Below are 18,283 nucleotides of genomic sequence, written 5' to 3' on the forward strand. Positions count from 1 at the left end.
AGTGTCTAGAAGAGTCCCTGGAACATATTAGATGCTCTAGAAATATTTGTTGAATAAATCATTTGGCCTTAGCTAACTTTGTGCTAACCGGAGTATTAGGGATATGTTGAAACAGTGTGATTTTAGAGTGGGTATGTTTAATAGGGTTTATTTTAATTGCCAGTGTTCATTGATTGGTGGTGGTGCTAAGTTGAGGGGTTTCTCCTCTTTAAAATCTAATTTTTTTAAAGGTAATATATTCATATGACTCAAGAACTAAAGTACCCTGTCCACAGAAGCTCATTCCCTCCCCGCTTTGCCTCTCCTGGAAGTAATCACTATTATTACTTTCTTGTGTAATATTTCTAGAGTCTCTTTATATGAATACAAGGCAATATATTATCTTCCCTCCTTCTTACACAAAAGTTATTTTACTATATGCTCTGTTCTATATCATGCTTTTTTCACTTATTTATCCTGGAGATCTTTCCTGAGAGGGATTTGAGGCTGCATCTTGGGATCAGCAGGAAAGAGTGTCTTGCTTGATTAGTGATGTCTGCCCTTGTGCCAGTGGGAGCTGTGACTTAACCACACATTTACCACGCTGGTGTTGGGGAGAGAACAGCCCTGGGGTTCAGATCCTAGCTTCAGCACTGACTAGTTCTGAGACCTCATCCAAGTTATTTAACCCTGCAGACATTTAATGTCTTCATTGGTGAAATGGGATTATTGGGAAGATTAGTGATAACATAAAGCACCTGACCCAAAATGGGCATCCCTTACTATTGTTTTAAAGTAAGTAGTTTCAGATAATTTGGAGGTGCAGGTTAAAAATTATAATGTCACAAAAATTATAGCATTAGACATTTCAAGTAATATTGCCAGTGCTTCCTGATAAATCTTTTCCCCAGAAGTTGTTTCTTAACTAGCTAGCATTCTTTTCTCATGGGAGATAGGACAACTGAGGCTCAGAGAGATGTGTAATATGCTGGTGAGATCCAGGACTGTTGGCTTCTAGACCATCGTTGTGTTGAAGTCTGGGTCAAAGGTGGGTAGCTTGGCAGTGTGTCATGCCTGCAGGATAACTTCAAACATCCTGTATCTACAAATTGGCTCCTGATTTAAAACCCAGTTTTTCTATTAAATAAGCCCCCAAAATAAATAGATGCTAAAGTCATTTATCTTAGGAAATTACTCATTAAAGACCCTGTTACACATTTCTTAGACTCAAAGATTTCAAAGAGGAGTAGAGTCTTTGGGAAAAAAGAGCTAATGTATAAAATCCTTGGCCAGCCTAATGTTTCTTAATTTCTTGTGAGTCTGGGCAGATAAGTAGAACAGCTCATGGTTTTATAAACTTCAGTTTTTAAAATTGTGTTAATAGGTTGTAGTCTGTATTGGGATTTGGAAGTAATTATAAGCTGCTAATGAGATATTCTTTCTTGATTGCTCTTGTCTTAAAAATAGACTAGTCTATTTAGTAGACTCTGCTTTCTTGACCTCGAGTCCTCCCTCTTGGAAGGGAGTTATTGATACTTTTGCTGTCCTCTGTTTTGACACCTAGCAGAGTGGATAGCTTTACTGAAAAAGCTGGCAAATGATGCAGATGTTTCTTCAGATAATCCAGGGAATTGCCATTTCTGGAACCTTGTAGGTTTTGTTGTTTGTTGCTGTTTTGAACTTTTTTCCTGAAGTATAGCATATATACAGAAAAGTGTGCACTTTTTAAGTATACAGCTCAATGAATTACCAAAAGGGAACACACCCAGATGAAGAAACAACATTGTCGGCACCCCAGCATCCCCCGTTCTGTGCCTTTTCATTCACCACCCCTCACCACCACCACCAAGAGAAACACTGTCCTAATTTCTGATGTCATAGATTAATTTTGCCTGTTTTTAAACTCTGTGTAAATGGAGTCATATGGTATGTACTCTTGTTTCTGGCTTCTTTTGCTTAACATTCTGTATATTGTTACATGTAGTTGAAGGCTATTCATTCTCATGGCCGAATAGTATGACTGCAGTCTGTTTATCCATTCTGATGTTGATGGACATTTGGATAGTTACCAATTCTTAGCTTTTATAAAGAGTGCTATTGAGAGCATTCTTGTACCTGTCTTTTGGTGAACATACGTTTGCACATCCATTGGGCACATCTAAGCAGGCAATTGCTGGGGCAGAAGGTACACATATGTTCAGCACTGTTCCAAAACGGTGTCTTAGTGTACCCTCCCACCAGCACTATGAGAATTCTCTTTGTTCCATATCTTTGCCACACTTGGTATTTTTTATCTCTTTCAGTTCAACCATTCTGGTGGATATGTGGAAGAACCATGTGTTTTTACAGGTTTTTTCCATGTAATGTTCTTCAAAATGATGGAAAGGTGGTATTATCTCCATTTGGGCAGGCACCTTCTCTACCCTCTTTGTAAGAAACCACAGAGTGTGAAGGCCTGAGACAGGCTTTGGAATTCGGCAGGCCTAAGTTCCCGGGCCTCTCCCGGGAGCCTCCTGTTCTCATCCTCATTGTAAAAGGCCTCTCTTGAAGAACCGTTGGAAGGAACGTAGAACGTGTGTAAGGCGCCTGGCCCAGAGCTGGTATAGAGTGCACACTCAACATATCGCAGCACTGTTTATGGTGGTGGCTGGTATTTGGTAAGGTACACACTATTAAGTTCATTTTTATCATTTTAATATGGATCTTTCCCTTTTTAAGTGTCCCTTGACTTACAGAGTCACTAGGAGTGAAAAAAAATCTCAGGACATAAGTAGAAGAAATAATTAAAGTATGACTTGCCATCTAAACCATTCTTTCCTGGGCACTTTATTGTCAAGAATAAGGTTGTTGGAATCCAGAGAGTCATTAGCTAGGAAAGAGGCTTCCAGTCATTTTGAGCTGACCTTATATTTGAAGGAAAATGTCCAAATTTAGCTAATTTAATATAAAGAGAGGCTTGAGGCTTTTATTTTTAAGCAAAAATAAACTAGGAGATGGTGGTTCCTGAAACATTTTTCCCCCAAGCCTTCCAATAACAGAAGAGCAACAACACATTAGTAATGTCTATTACTGGCAAGTTTTAATAAGGGAAATGATGCTTCAGTAGCATAAATTCAATTTGGGAAGCTAATTTCCTTAGGATATCATTGAAGAAAAAGGTATAATTTTTAAAGAAAGGTAGGAATCGAAAGATTGTTATTAACTTTCCAGGTTGTAGTCTGAATAAAAATGATGTGCTTTGGGCTTCCCTGGTGGCGCAGTGGTTGAGAATCTGCCTGCCAATGCAGGGGACACGGGTTCAAGCCCTGGTTTGGGAAGATCCCACATGCCGCGGAGCAACTGGGCCCGTGCGCCACAATTACTGAGCCTGCGTGTCTGGAGCCTGTGCTCCACAACAAGAGAGGCTGCGATAGTGAGAGACCCGCGCACCGCGATGAAGAGTGGCCCCCGCTTGCCACAACTAGAGAAAGCCCTTGCACAGAAATGAAGACCCAACACAGCTATTAATTAATTAATTAATTAATTTTTAAAAAAATGATGTGCTTTGAAGCAAGAAAGAGACCGCTGGCTAAGAACTCCCATGCCCTAGTCCTCGCGTCTGGCCTGTGGGGAAGAACACCCCCAGTCTGCGCTCCTTGCATGACACTTCGGGCTTTGAGCATCGTTGAGAATCCTTGATATATCTTAGGCAACATTTAAAAGTAAATTTTTATCTAGCCTCAGTGTGTCGTGGCTGTATTGATATTAGACATAGTCAGTGGATGGTGCTTTAATGTATTGTCTGGAAAATGGCTCAGCCTAGCAAGCAATAGGCTCAGTAGAGAAGCTAAGTTGTAGGTTAATCATTAAAGATAATGATGTGGTGTGTGAACAGTGTGTGTTGAATGTAGTCTCTAATTTTGATCACTGACTTAATACCATATTTCACCAATTCCCAGTTACACATCTTTTCTATATTTTAACATCTCTGAAATCAAGATACGCCTTAAATTCAGTGGTGTGTCATAGTTTGTCAGCATTTTTCTTTCCTAATGGTACATAAATAACATGATGCCTTACAGTTGATGGTGTATTAGATTTGATGGAATACAGTAAAAATATAGACTGACAGTATGAGTTTGAAAACCCCAGACTAGATGATTCCAAGCTGTATTTTATGGCTCCCTGGTAGTTTCCTAATTTGTTTCACGTGTTGGAATTTGAGTAGGATTTCAAATATAGAAAGTGCTCAGCTGCTCTTTCAAAAAGAAGTTTAAAGAACCCAACTCAACGGGCCCTTCATTTTGACATCAGGATATATCACATGAACACCTTCTTCTTGCACAGTGTTCTAATGGTAGAGATAGAGAGAGATTGTGAAAATTCAGCTGCTCTCCTCTACCCCCAACCCAAACATAACCTCTGACATTCTGTCCTTCCAATTCCGTCTCAGGTATTTATGTGCACATTTATACATATATGTCCATCTGATCAGTTTATTATCAATTTACTCCATAAATGGCACCATTTTATATAATAAATGCTACTACTTAGCATTATGTTTTGATTTTTTTTAACTTATTTTGGAGCTTTTTCTAGGTTAGTACATGTAGGTGTCTGTCATTTTTTAGTGTCTGTAATAGATTTCATTGTATAAATGACCCAAGTATTCTTCCCGTTTTATCCATGGAGAATGATGCTCCAGAAAAGTTAGATGTCATTACCCAAGGTCACACAGTTGGGTTGCATTTAGAACCTGGGTCTTCTGGTGCCTCGGTGTTTTTTCTGGTAGTACTGGGCTTCTATGTACAGATACTGTAGCCAACTATTGTACATTAATTACTTTGGTTCTGTTTTGCTTACATAAAGCCAAAACATTCCACTTGAAAATTAAAAACTCTCTTCCTTCTGTAGTATCATCACATTTTCTTTTTACTCTGTACTTGTTTTGCTAGAAGTGAGTGCTACATTCCTTTTTCCCCACCTAGAATGTGCTCTCCTTGGGAAAAGAGATTTATTCATCCCTGGATGTTATGTACAAAAGTAGTTGCTTAATAAAAGCTTGCAGTTCCCTCCTGCCACTCTCCACCCACATCCTGCCTGTTCAGGAATGTTCTCTTAAAAATGGCTGTTTGGGGGACACCAGGTACACTGAGAAGACTCTTCTCCTCTCTGTGCTCCCAGAGACTGCTGTTTCTCCACATTATCTCCAGACTCCTGGGTGAGCCCCTTGTTGTTCTCTCTGGCCCTGCCCACCCATCTTCCCTGCCTTTCTGGTCTCTGATTCTGTGCTCCTGTTATCCCCACTGTGCTCCGATCAGGCCCCAGTACAGAGAAAACCTGAAGAGTTTGGAACGTTATTCCCACACAGCATACCGGCGTCTCCTTTCCCAGCCTTCTAGCAGCTCCTGGCTTTGAAATTCCATTGAATGTTTGCTGGTTCCTCTGCTCAGGAATGTGCATGTACACATCCTGTTGATGGATAACTGACTTTGTGTGGTGAAATACAGGCTCAGCCAAGGGCAAATGAAGGAAAGGTACGTTTGAAAACAAGGGCATTAGGCAAAATTAATTTAAATGGAAATTTGAAGGCCAAAAAACCAACTACTTTTTAAAATTAGGTTTTTAGTAGTACTGGAAAATATTTCTCAAGGCTGTTTATGTATATTTAGCTGAAACAACTGTGTCCTTGCAGAAGTGTTTAGTGCCATTCCCCCTCTCCTCCCCGTTTATCCCTCCCAGTTAGGTTACTGGAATTAACAGGCTTAGTGCTCTGTTCTTTCAAAAGACTCGGGAATCATCAACTTTCAGAGAGTTCTGTTCCAGAAAGATGGCCACATTATAGAACAGTCCTCAAATGCAGTGTTACTGGGAACACTCAGAATTAGTCCAGAAATAGAAAATGAGCTGGTGGGGGATTCTTTTCCTACAAGGAATGTGTTTTCATTGTAGAGGAGTGAGATGAGAATTTCCAGCCAGCACAAAGAAAATATCTTAGGTTATGTTTCTGTAGTGTCCATATCTATCCACTGTTCAACATCTGATTTAGTCCTGTGTTCATTATGGTTTATTTTTTATTTAAAAAGTGATAACAGCTAGCATTTACTGGTCAAATGTTGGACAGTGAGCTCTTTCTACTTATTCCTACTTACTCCTTGTGAAGTAAGTACTGTTTTCTTCCCATTTAAGATTATTTTGCAAATCTATGAGGTAAATACCATTGCTGCCCCTGTGTTACAGCTAAAGAAACCCGGGCTCAAAAGAAGCAATATACTCAATCAAGGTCATGTAGCTAGTGAGTAGCGGAGCCAGGATTTCTAACTGCTACTCTCTCTTGTTCTTCAATGGCCATCCTTGGACAGTTTCCCCGGGCTGCCCCGGCTGGCAGTGTGGCCCCAGGCTGTGGGCACAAGCCACGGCTCCACTACTTCCTATTGGAGTGACCTCTGGCAAGGTGCTTTCTGTGCGCTTTTGTGTCTTCATCTGTAAAATTGTTATAATAAAAGTATGTATCTCATAGGGTTGTGGAGTTAAACACAGAAATTAAGATAGTGCTTGGCATATAGTAGTTGCTCAGTAAGTGTGGCTATTGTTACTATAACCTGATGGTTTTCAATCATTTCAAATAGGAATGCTTTCAGCTGTGAGTAACAGAAAACTTGAGTTTCTGTAGGTTGAATAGCGATTTATTTTTCTCACCTAACAAGTCTGCAGGTGTGGAGAGTGTGGGCCTTATTAATTCAGTAGCTCTGCAGTGCCATCAGAGACACCTCCTTGTCTCTGTATGCCACCATTTTTAGCACGGCCACTTACTTCGGGCTCACAAGCTGATTGCTGCAGCTCTAGACAGCCTGTTTGCATTCAGGGGAGAAAGCTGAAAGGCCATGCCAGGCTCTTTTTTCTCCCTTTATCAGGAAAAGCAGAAGCTGCACTAAGCCAGAATGTACTACCAGGCTTGTGCTTTCATCCGGTTGGCTAGAACCAGGGTGCATGGCCACTCCTAGCTGCAGTAGAGGCTGGGAAAGGGTAGTGTGTAGGGGTCAGCTCATGAGGACCTATTGTTAGAGTTTCAGGAAATTTGCCGTCTAGTTGATACTACTTGGAATAGCTTGATTTCTGCCATGGTGGGAATATTTACAACAGAAACCAGCAAACGCTACAAATAAAGTCCCCTTTCCCAAGCCAGTTGTTAAACATTTACCAGCACACCATTGGATATATTTAACTCCATATGCCAGAGTGGGAAGTGGCAGCGAGTAGAAGTGAGAGGTAGGGATGTGAAATGGTCATTGGGTCAGCCAAGCAGCAGCATCTTCCAAGCTTACCATTTGATGGAGAGAGTTAGATGCCAACATATGGAAAAGTTTATTAGTCCGTTTTTTAGAAAGACTAAAGTTAACCTTTAGCTAAGCTTATTCCCTACTATAAACAAGTATGAATCAAAATTAGGTGTATTCTACTAGGTATATTAGTTATATTCTTAAATTTCCAATACATTGGTTTTTACTGTACTGTAGTGAGATCAAATTCGATATTTTGAACAGTAAACTGTTTAAAGCTCTTTTAATACCAATGATTGCAGAAAATCAGAGCTGGGGAGGACCTCTCGAGATTGTCTAGGACAGCCCCTTCATCAGCCAAGGGGAACCTGAGGCTCCAAGGATATGTGCTTTGCCCAGACCCCAAAGCAAGGGAGTGGAGCCGTCCTCCTGGAACCCAGGTGTCCTGACAGTCCAGTGTTCATTCCAGAACCTGAGGGTTTACAACCCACCTTTCTGCTGCCTGCTTCTTCCTATTCCCTGTCCTGCCCCAGTGCATGCTCATGCTGGTATCCCTTTTACCAGCTTTGGTGGTGCTAGGAAGTTTTGCTGCTATCTGCCATGTGTCTCCCAGGGAACCTACTTTAAACTGCTTTGTTTTAGATTTTAGAGAATAGAGCATTGATTTTTTTTTTTTTTTTTTTAAATGAGAGAAGCTTGAAGAATTCGATCTTTGCTACAGTACAGTACAAACTAATATTGGAAATTTAAGAATATGCCTAATATACCTAATTGGAACATACCTGATTTTGATCCATATTTTTTTACAGTAGGGAATAAACTTAGCTAAAAATTAAACTTTAGTCTTTCTTAAAAAAGACTAATAATTTTTTCCATATGTTGGTGTCTAACTCTCCCCATCAGATGGTAAGCTCTTTGGGAACAGCCTCTGTGGGCTGTCTTGTCATCCCTGTGGGGATGGAAGTGTACACACTGTGCATGTGGCAGGCAGGCACTTAGCAGATGTTTGCTGAATAAATGAATGCCCAACTTAGACTGGCTTCATATTTTCAGATGCATAAAGTTCATCAGTAGCTGTTGTCTTAGTGTGGACTCTAGATAGGAAATGTCTGAATCCTGGTGTTGCGACCCTATAAACTCCATTTCCTCAGCTGTCTGATATGAGTGATGGAAACAGGAGACCCACATACACCACAGCCTCACTGGTGTAAAGACATGGAGGGGGAATATGAGGTGGACTGGGGAATTGAAACCGAATGTTACAAAGAGGTGCCTTTCCAGAAACCGTTACTGAGATATCCTTACAGCTTCTCCAACCTCCTGTTATTTTTGAGTTGAGTCCCATGCCTGCTCCCTTCTCATGTGATCATGGTAAGAGAGTTGCCTTCTATTGAAGCCCCTAAAATCATCATTTTGAGGAAGTCTGAGTAGGAAACAAACAGCTTTGTTAAAGACAAACATATGTTTATGGTTTTTTTTTTTCTTTACATGACTGAATGCTGTTCTGAACCAATTCTGAATGTGTATTTATCTACAGCCAAGTTACATCAGTGATGCGGGACCCCCTGGTCGAAGCTCTCTGGACAGCATCGAGATGGCCTATGCCCGGCAGGTGAGTGTGTTCCCAAGGAAGATCGAATCCAGGAAAATCCCTGTGAGCCCGCTGGGAAGCAAAGGAGAACACAGACTTCATGTGAAAGTCCAACCCTGAAGACAGGTTGGGTTTTCGTTCAGAGGACATGTTAATATTTTACCATCTGGGTCCCTGGAGAAGTCTATCAAATTGGGTAATAGAATGACTCAGGTTTGATTTAGGGAAATTGAAATCTGCCTCACACACTGACCAAGGCATCTCATTTTGCATTTGGCAACAGCCCATGTACGGTAAAGCTTTCAGTAACTGCACTGCTGAGCAAATGGAGTTCTGTATTAACTGATCACCTGGTCGGTGAATGGTATTATCAGAAATGCTTCTTCACTCTGTTGTAGAGAGAAATTTTCTAAATGCTTTTCTGCCTTGGTAAGCATAGCATACTCACCATTACCTGATATTACTGTCGTGGAGAACCTTATGATATTTGGGGGGTTGTGATTCTTGTGGTATATCATGACCATGCAATAGTTTGAGTATGGATTGAGACACTTTGTGGTAAAGCTCAGGGACTCTGTTGACTGAAACTGTGCTTAGGACAGTACATACCTGGAATTGACTTTTTGAATAAAGCAGTGCTGGCCACCTGTGTATTTTATTCTAATTTGCCGCTTTGCTGCACAAAGTATCAAGAAGGGAAAACAGTCTTGTTTCTTGAATTGAGGGTGGTGGGCTTCCATCCCCTTTAAATTGTCCTGCACCAGCAGTGACCAAGGAACATCTGTTCTGTCGTGACCAACTCCCGCGATTCTTTTTTTTCTTTATAAATTTATTTATTCATTTGTTTTTTATTTTTTTATTTTGGCTGTGTTGGGTCTTCATTGCTGCACATGGCTTTCTCTAGTTGAGGCAAGCAGGGGCTACTCTTCTTGCAGTGCACGGGCTTCTTGTTGTGGCTTCTGTTGTTGCAGAGCACAGGCTCTAGAGCGCAGGCTCAGTAGTTGTGGCGCATGGGCTTAGTTGCTCCACGGCATGTGGGATCTTCCCGGGCCAGGGATCAAACCCATGTCCCCTGCATTGGCAGGTGGATTCTTAACCACTGCACCACCAGGAAAGCCCTGCCACGATTGGTGCCACTGTGGCCCTCAGCATCACCCAATTCCTTTCTTCTGTCCAACCTGGGCTGGGGTGGGGTGGGGTGGGGTGGGGTAGGTGGAGTCAAAAACACATGGTGGCTCTAGAGGTGAACAGGGGGAGGGGAGAAACTGCTAGACCCTGTGCCTTTAACAGAGGGGTGCCTTAACTGAATTATTTGGTGAGCTGATGGTATTATCGGAGATCCTTCTTGTACCCCTTGTTGAGAAAAATGTTCTAAATGCTCTTTTTAAGCCTCACTCCTTCAGTGTACCACTGCCAGTTCTAACTCTAGGCATCTCAAACCAGCCACATCAGCTTCCCTCACATAAGTCCCCCTCCTTCCAACTCCCTCATGTTTTACTACTGGGCCTTCATTTATTTTTTTCTCCAGTTTTTAGATCTCTCTCTTTCTCCCACACTACATCTGCATTTTTTAAAATTTCACTTTCATTATGTGACTGACTTCCATTGCCACAGGCACCGTCAGAATTCAGGCCTAATGAAATTACAAGCTTTTGAGGAGAGAAACCATGTATCTTCTGTGTCTGCAAAGACTAAAACTTCATAAAACTAAGGTTTACTAGCACTCAGGACACTGGAGTGTCATGTATCTGTTTACATGGCTATCCCCTCCAGTGGAGAGCAAATCTTTATATCCCATGTTGAACACAGTACCCCAGGGAAGGCTCCTCATAAATGGCTCCCCATTTCATTTAATCTTTATAACACTCCTGGAGGCTGCACGATACTCTCCCCCATTTAGAGTAGAGGGAGGTAAGGTTCGACAGGGTCCTGACTTGTCTAACATCACTACCTTGTTCAGTCCTCGGTAGAGCAAGGACTTCAGATGCAAAGAGTAGAACTTACTAGTTTTTACCATCGTTATGTTGGGTTTTTTAAAATAAAATCCAAAGTAATATTGGCTTTTCCATTTGTTGAACGTCACATAGTTCCTTTTTCTTGAGAAAATTTTACTAAGGAGCTGGGATTCTTTCCCGGAGAAACGGGTACTGCAGATGGGCAGCAACTGCTCTTCTAAAACACGTGGAGGGCTGCGACCTGACAGTCCTTACTAAGTCCACAAGCCCTGGGCCTGGGGCCATTCAGTCCTTTTGCCAGAAAGATTACCAAATGTTTCCCTGGGTTCCTAGGAGCAGCAGCAGGAGACCTTCCACTGTCCCATCTTCCACTTTGGTCCTTGCTCTCTGGGACTGATGGTCTGCTGGGCAGAGCAACGCAGAACTGCCCGTGGGACTCCCCCCCAACCCCCGGGACCACCCTGCTCCCACTCCTCAGATGTTAGGAAGGCTGGGCTAGCGACTAGCTTTGGTGGGTGTTGCTGCTGCTGTCTGAAGCTCAGGCACAGAACTGGGAAGCTGGCCGGGGGCCTTGCCCTCCAGGCAGTGTGGATAGCTCAGCCACTCTGAGGAAGGAAAGCTTCTGACCATTGGGCAGAAGCTGGTTTCAGAACTGCTTCAAGGGGTTCTAAAAAGAAAAGGTGAAAATAGAATTTGTGCTATTTACTTGGCTTTTCCTTTCAGATTTATATCTATAACGAGAAGATTGTCAACGGACACCTGCAGCCTAACCTTGTGGACCTCTGTGCTTCCGTCACAGAGCTGGATGATAAGGTAGCGCTCAGAGCTGACCTGAGGAGACATGTGGGGTCTGGTGTTCCAATGGGATTAGCAGCTTGCTGACTTGGCAGAAATGTGCTGAAGAGAAACTCTATGCCATGGAAGAAGATGTTAACTGTTCTTCAGAGTTTTACTTTAAATAATTTTGGGATGGTTTTTTGATGATGATCCTATATATATAAATATATGTATCTTTATGCATCTCCAAAAGGCCCAGCAAAGCTGTGTTTGCTTTGAAGTCCTGTCAGGCTCCAGCTCCTCCCTGCCAGTTTCCCTCCTTAGACAGACTAACGGGCTCTTTCACGAGATGTGAATTGTAAAGGTGATGCAGTTTTCACACCAGTGAGCCCCTTGAACTTGACTCAGGTGGGGTCTTTAAAAGCCACTGGTTCTGTTCCTCTCTGACTCCCCATCTTTATTCCTGTCCCTCAGTTCTCATCCTTGGCCAGTTTTCTCCCGCTGGGGGAAAAAAATTTAAAAGGGGATGGATAGATTGGTAGGTGGCCAGGAGGAAGGGAGAAAGGAGGAAAGGCTATAACGGAAGCAAGCACTTGTACACACTTTTTTTTCCTTCAAAAATGCTTTATTTTTTTTTAAATGGTAAATATAAGGCAATACAAACCAATCTAAAGAAAATAAGAATTTATCTACCATCTGACCACCTAAAAAGGGTCACATTTAGGGTGAATTTTCTACAGTTTTTAATTTTTGAGAGAAACAGTAAAAACAGGATTTTCTCTTTTCCTTTGGAAAAGGTGTAAACCTGCTTTTTCTCTAATCGCTACTGTCTTCCAAGGATTCTTAACTTTATGTTTTGCAAAGGTTCAGGGAACACATTTTTAGGAGAGGTTTACAGCCAGGAGGATTCTGGGAAGAGGGAGTCCAGCTGTGTGGTGGTAACACACAGGAGAGATCACCGGTGCCTTTCCTAGGAGGCCACAGGAAGGCGTCTTTTGAAGGGAGTGAATAGGCAAGAGAAAAGGAGGCTGTGCCACTCACACGGTGGGGTAAGAGCAGTGGCCCCTGGAGAGCCTCTGGGAGGACAAAACCTGTATTATTTAGGTTAAACTCTTATTTTAAGCCTTAAATTCCAATGACCTTGTAAGGACTGAAATGCAGCTACTTGAGTTTAAACTCCTAGAGCTTTGGATGATTATAAATGTATTCACTCTCTCTTAAGGGATAACCCACTGAGATTCAGTGTTCTTGTTCGTTTTATGTGGTCTTAATTATGTAGGTGGTTATGTCAGACCTGGAATAGTAATTGATCTGAAAACCAGCTCGGGACGGGGGCTGCTCGCAGGGAAGATGGGAGCCTGGCAGCTGGCCGGGAAGAGGTGCGTCTTCTGTACTGGGCTTGAGCCTGAGGGCCTCAGACAGGACGTTAACCTCTTCCCCCTCCATGTCCCGCCTGCCTTTGAGTCAGATTGCCGGCAAGAACCAGGCAATTTCCCTGGCCCCACAGCATTGTCACATGCAGTCTCATTTATGTGCAGAACATCTCTGACATGTGGACCATGGTAAAACAAATGACAGACGTGTTGTTGACACCGGCGACTGATGCCCTGAAGAGCCGCAACAGCGTGGAAGTGCGCATGGAGTTCGTCAGGCAGGCATTGGGATACCTCGAGCAGAGGTAAGGCAACGGCAGCACAGAGACTGGCTTTAAAATCCCCCGAAGGCAGCCATTCTTGGGTTTCAAGTAGTCCTCAAGCTAAGTGCTCTGTAGCTGGTATCATTTAAACAAGGTTGAGCAAGTCTGAGAGGTGTTAATGCTGTTTTCCGAAACACTTCTCTACCAGCACTATTTATGCACCGGTGTAAAATCATTTTGAGTGGGAGCACTGAGCACTGTTAGGCTTTTCTTTTTCTCTTTGTCCACTCTCTGTCCCTCAGCACAGAGTCATGGTTATTAGGGCACGATGCCTTGGGTCAGGATCCTTGTCCCTCCTGTGGTTCAGCCATTACTGCTTAGGTTTTTTGGTTTTCTCTAGGCATTTTAATTTTCCCACCCAGCGTTACCACCTTCAAACCTTAGGAAGACCCCTTGATCCTTTGTTTTCCTTCTGGCTCTACTTGGTTAATCCTTGTGAGTCCAGGTCCTTCCCGGCTGCTAATGCCTCTGATTTGTGCCTGGGTTTTTTTTGCCATCTCCTCACTAATTGGAGTTGGTCACCAAGGGGTTTGTGGCTGTGCCCTTGTGCCCTAACTGTTGTCCCCCTCGTTGGTAGGGCCCGTGCCATCCATCCACTCCCTGTGGACACTCCTTGTTCTGAATTGGCCAGCAGGGGTTGTCATGAGCGTGCAACAGACCCTCTTTATTTCAGAGACAGGGTGCTGGGCCTCTCTCTGTTGGCTCGAGAAGAGAAAGCCAAGCTGAATACACTTGCTCAATTGCAGTTCTTTGCTGCTGAGCCCATGTAGCTGCCAATGGCCTTGTAGTGTGGTCACCCTCTGTCAACAAAATAGTACTTCATTAGGAAGTCAAGGTAATTCAGACCTGGTACAGCAGAGAGGGAACAGGTTTTTATACCAAATACTAAATTAATTATATAATAGCTACATGAGATGAACACCATCAGACATATTAAACTCACTATCCTCCATTCTTTTGTTAAGAAAAATCTGGAACTCCAGATTTATTATTGGTTTTTTATTGCTTCTGGCACAGGGCACAAAGAGTTCATGACGTATTATATCAGGCTTTCACTAAATTTTTGTAATGTAAGTTTCTAAGTCTTCAGCCATAAAGAACCTAATGTATATAGTGGTATTTATTTGCTACAAATCAGCAAAATATGAGTCAGAAGTTCTTACAGCATATAAAAAACATTAGGATTTTATTTTTTAATGTGTGTACGTGTATGACTGCTCATGACTGCTTTTCTTCAATAAACCTCATCCTTAACGTTGGCGCTTGACTTCACCAGTGGTACCAGGCTGCAGTTTTTGGTTTTATATATGTAAGCTATCCCATTTCTTTTATTATTCTTTTCGTTTAGTGTTTTTGGAATTATGTTGTTCCATTAATTCCTTTAGCAGCACTTGGAGCTATTTGGGAGTTTCCTGTGCACAACTATTGTATGCTTATTTTCTTTTTCACTCTAGTAGCATCACTCTCTGATGGCATCCTTTTTTTTTTTTTTTTTTAAAGATTTACTTATTTGATTGATTGATTGATTGATTGCTATGTTGGGTCTTCGTTTCTGTGCTAGGGCTTTCTCTAGTTGCGGCAAGCGGGGGCCACTCTTCATCACGGTGCGCGGGCCTCTCACTATCGCGGCCTCTCTTGTTGTGGAGCACAGGCTCCAGACGCACAGGCTCAGTAGTTGTGGCTCACGGGCCCAGCTGCTCCGCGGCATGTGGGATCTTCCCAGACCAGGGCTCGAACCCGTGTCCCCTGCATTGGCAGGCGGATTCTCAACCACTGCGCCACCAGGGAAGCCCTGATGGCATCCTTTTTAAGATTTGTTGTCCTTTTTGATAAAGGGAATATTTCAGATAATTGTACTCACTAAAAAAAATATTTTTTCTGTTGCTAATCCACTGACAGTGTAACATACATACAGTATTTCAAGTGATGTAATACACCAGGTGGCAAAGTAGACCTGGTCCCAAATTATTTTTGGGATATAAGGCTGAAAACGTTGAGGAAATATAGCGTTGGTCTGTTTCCTGCCACATTCCAAATTTGAAGCAAGGTACACATTTCTTAGCTCTCAAGGAATTTAGGCTCTGAGGCCCTTTCCAGCATGTGAGTTGTCTTCATTCAAGTTTGAAGAGACCATAGTGGGCATCTGTTTGTCCTGGTTGCTACAGGACTCTTCTGTAATCTCTTTTCCAACCTCTGCTTTTAAATACTTCCAGTGATGGCGAACTCATTACATTTGCTAAATTGAATTGTGTTCATTTTTCATTATGAAAATACTACATGACTGTTATAGAAATTTTGGAAGATGCCAAAAAGAGGACCTGAAAAAGGGAGCGGTCCCCTCTCCCCTCCCAGAGGCCCCTGGCACCTTGCTGTATTTCCTTACACCCACACCACCCCCGCCACCTTTTTGGACATGTGAATATTTTGTTTGATATGTATATTTTACACAGCTTATAATCCAAATGTGTACAATATATGGTTTTATATAGTTTGCTTTTAAAATTTTTTGTCAGTATCATTTTTTATGACTACATCAATTTCCATTGAGTCTGTTTTCTGTAATTGACAGTTAGGTGTTTTTCTCTGTGTGTGTCTCTCTCTTTCTCTCTCTCTCTCACTCTCACCCTGTCTCTCTCAGTTGGTTATTATACTTAATGTGGTATAATATTAATATTATTATATGGTTGAACATATGGAGCACCTGACTTTTTGAGGCAGTCTGTTTTGTTTTGGACAAGAAACATATTTAGAAAGTTCTTCAATGTATTAACCCCATGTTTGGGTATCTATAACTTGAACCATTTAATCTTAATACAAAAGCAATTTTAAAACACTGTAAAGGATTTTAAGAAGCCTGCTAGCAAATAAATAAACAGGAAATGATAGAAAATCATTTGCAACCACCAATGTGACAATGGGTTCAGCAAGGACCACCAGTGGAAACTATTGGGTGAAAGATTATTGGTGAACAGATTATTCACATGACGTCCAAGTATTACCCCATAGAGTACTTATTAATTACAAAGGGGAAAGGAGGTGCTTTTACAGCAGTGAAATCTCGTGGACAACACCTTTAACCAAGTGATCAAATTAAATGTTACCAAGAAGGGCAAAATGGTATTATTACCTGCCTCATTGTGGCAATACCAGCATCAGCTGTGTAGGTAGGGTTCTTGGCAAAAAAGTTGAACCTGAATCAAGTCATGAGAAACTATTCAGCTTATGGGACATTTTACCAGGTAGCTAGTAGCCTGGATTCTTTTTAAAAGGTCAGTGTCTTTATATAAAAGGTGTTAGAATTACCCTAGATTAAGGGAAATGGAAGTGGTATGACAGCTAAATTTCATGCATTCCCTTGACTGGATCCTGGATTTAAAAAAAAAAAAACAAACTATAAAGGATGTTATTAAGAAATTTGAATATGTGTTATATTTTAGATAATAACAGTACATTAATGTTAAATTTCGTAGTGTCATGATAGTATTGAGGTTGGGTAGGAGAATGTCCTAACTAGGAGATACATGGTGAAGTATTTACAGATGAGGTAGCCCCTGATTTCTATATTTCTATAACATTTTCAAATGGTTCAGAAAAAAAGTATGTGTGTTTGTGTATGTGTGTATATCTACATATATAGAGAGAGAAAAAAACATGCATACAAATATTAACAATTGGTGAATCTAAGTAAAGGGTATATGAGCATTCTTTGGACTATTCATTTTTTGTAGGTTTAAAAATTTTCAAAATGAAAAATTTGAAAAGATCCCACTAGAGCATTAGGCTGTGAGCTGGAGCAATTATTATTCTGCACGTTAGCCCTTAATGCATTTGAAGTCCACTATTATGTTGCTCCAGGGATTCTTTTGAGTATCCGCAGTGATGAGAAATCTTCACAGTGGTCCACTGCCCAATGAATAAATAATGTAGTTTGCTTCATTAAGCATGCACTGTTTACTCTTCTATGTTAGGTTGAAATCCAGGCCCTTCCCTGTGGAGTTCACAGTCTAATGTTGTGGGTATGGACATAGATACGTGTAATATGTGTTTTCAACCTCCCTTTTTTTGCCTTTAAATTTTTTCCAGTTATAAGAATTACACCCTTGTGACTGTCTTTGGCAACTTGCATCAGGCCCAGCTGGGCGGGGTGCCTGGGACTTACCAGTTGGTTCGAAGTTTCCTGAACATTAAACTTCCGGCTCCCTTGCCTGGACTTCAGGTATTGGCATCTTTCTGTATATGGTCAGTTACTTTCCCAGAGCAGTCTCTCTCAGATAGGCGTTTTCAGTTTAAATGAGGTTATGTGTGGGAACTACTATATGGAGAAGAGACCAGAGGGGGCGGGGAGAGAAGCTAGGAGACCTTGGGAGACTGGTGGTGCAGGAGTCCAGGTGATAATCGTGGTCGCTCAGCTTAGGGTGGAGGAGGGTGCAGGGGGATGATGTCATTGGGTTCTGGACATGTTTTGAAAGTAGACCCAATAGGACTGTGGAAGAACTTGGATGTGGCAGAGTCAGGGCTGACTTCTGAGATTGTTGGCTCAAACAGCTGGAAGAACAGAGTTAGATATGGGTCCTAGAACGTGCCTTTCTTCTCAGCTCACAGTCTAGTTACAGCCAGATACAGACTCTGTGCAAAGTGCTGAACCGAAACTGTGTACCAGGGGTGGTGGGATGCAGGCTGCTGGCTTCATACAGGAGGTGAGACCCACACTTGTGCTTGAAGAGTAGGGGCTTGCCAGCCAGGGGTCTGGGAAAAGGGTATTCCAGGAGGAGGGAGGAGCATGAACAAATGCGTGGAGGCAAGAAAGAGTATCTGGCGTATCGGGTGTGTGGTAGGGCTGGACCAGCTTGGGGCCAGCTGGTGACGGCCTTGAGCACCAGGCTAAGCACTTAGGATGTAAATTGCTCAAAGGGGTTTAAGCGAGGAAGTGACACGATCAGATCTGGGCTTAAGAAAGAGTCCTGCCGAGGGAAGGGTGGAGGGGCCAAGAAAGGAAGTCTGAGGTCCACTTTTCTGGAGGAGTTGG

At 42.2% G+C, this 18,283-nt stretch overlaps 1 protein-coding gene across 8 annotated transcripts in view; it reads left to right on the forward strand.

Annotated features, from left to right (window-relative positions):
- The window catches only part of NUP93 (nucleoporin 93), a 103,005-nt gene that overhangs the window by 71,576 nt on the left and 13,146 nt on the right, over positions 1-18,283 (forward strand). For all 8 annotated transcript variants that reach the window (XM_059903899.1, XM_059903900.1, XM_059903897.1 and 5 more), the window contains 4 exons: positions 8,776-8,850; positions 11,508-11,597; positions 13,100-13,239; positions 17,341-17,473. In XM_059903899.1, the coding sequence (XP_059759882.1) occupies positions 8,776-8,850; positions 11,508-11,597; positions 13,100-13,239; positions 17,341-17,473 (438 nt within the window). The remainder of the gene's footprint in view (positions 1-8,775; positions 8,851-11,507; positions 11,598-13,099; positions 13,240-17,340; positions 17,474-18,283) is intronic.

The sequence above is a fragment of the Balaenoptera ricei genome, chromosome 19 (assembly GCF_028023285.1).
Source record: "Balaenoptera ricei isolate mBalRic1 chromosome 19, mBalRic1.hap2, whole genome shotgun sequence".
Classification (NCBI taxonomy): domain Eukaryota; kingdom Metazoa; phylum Chordata; class Mammalia; order Artiodactyla; family Balaenopteridae; genus Balaenoptera; species Balaenoptera ricei.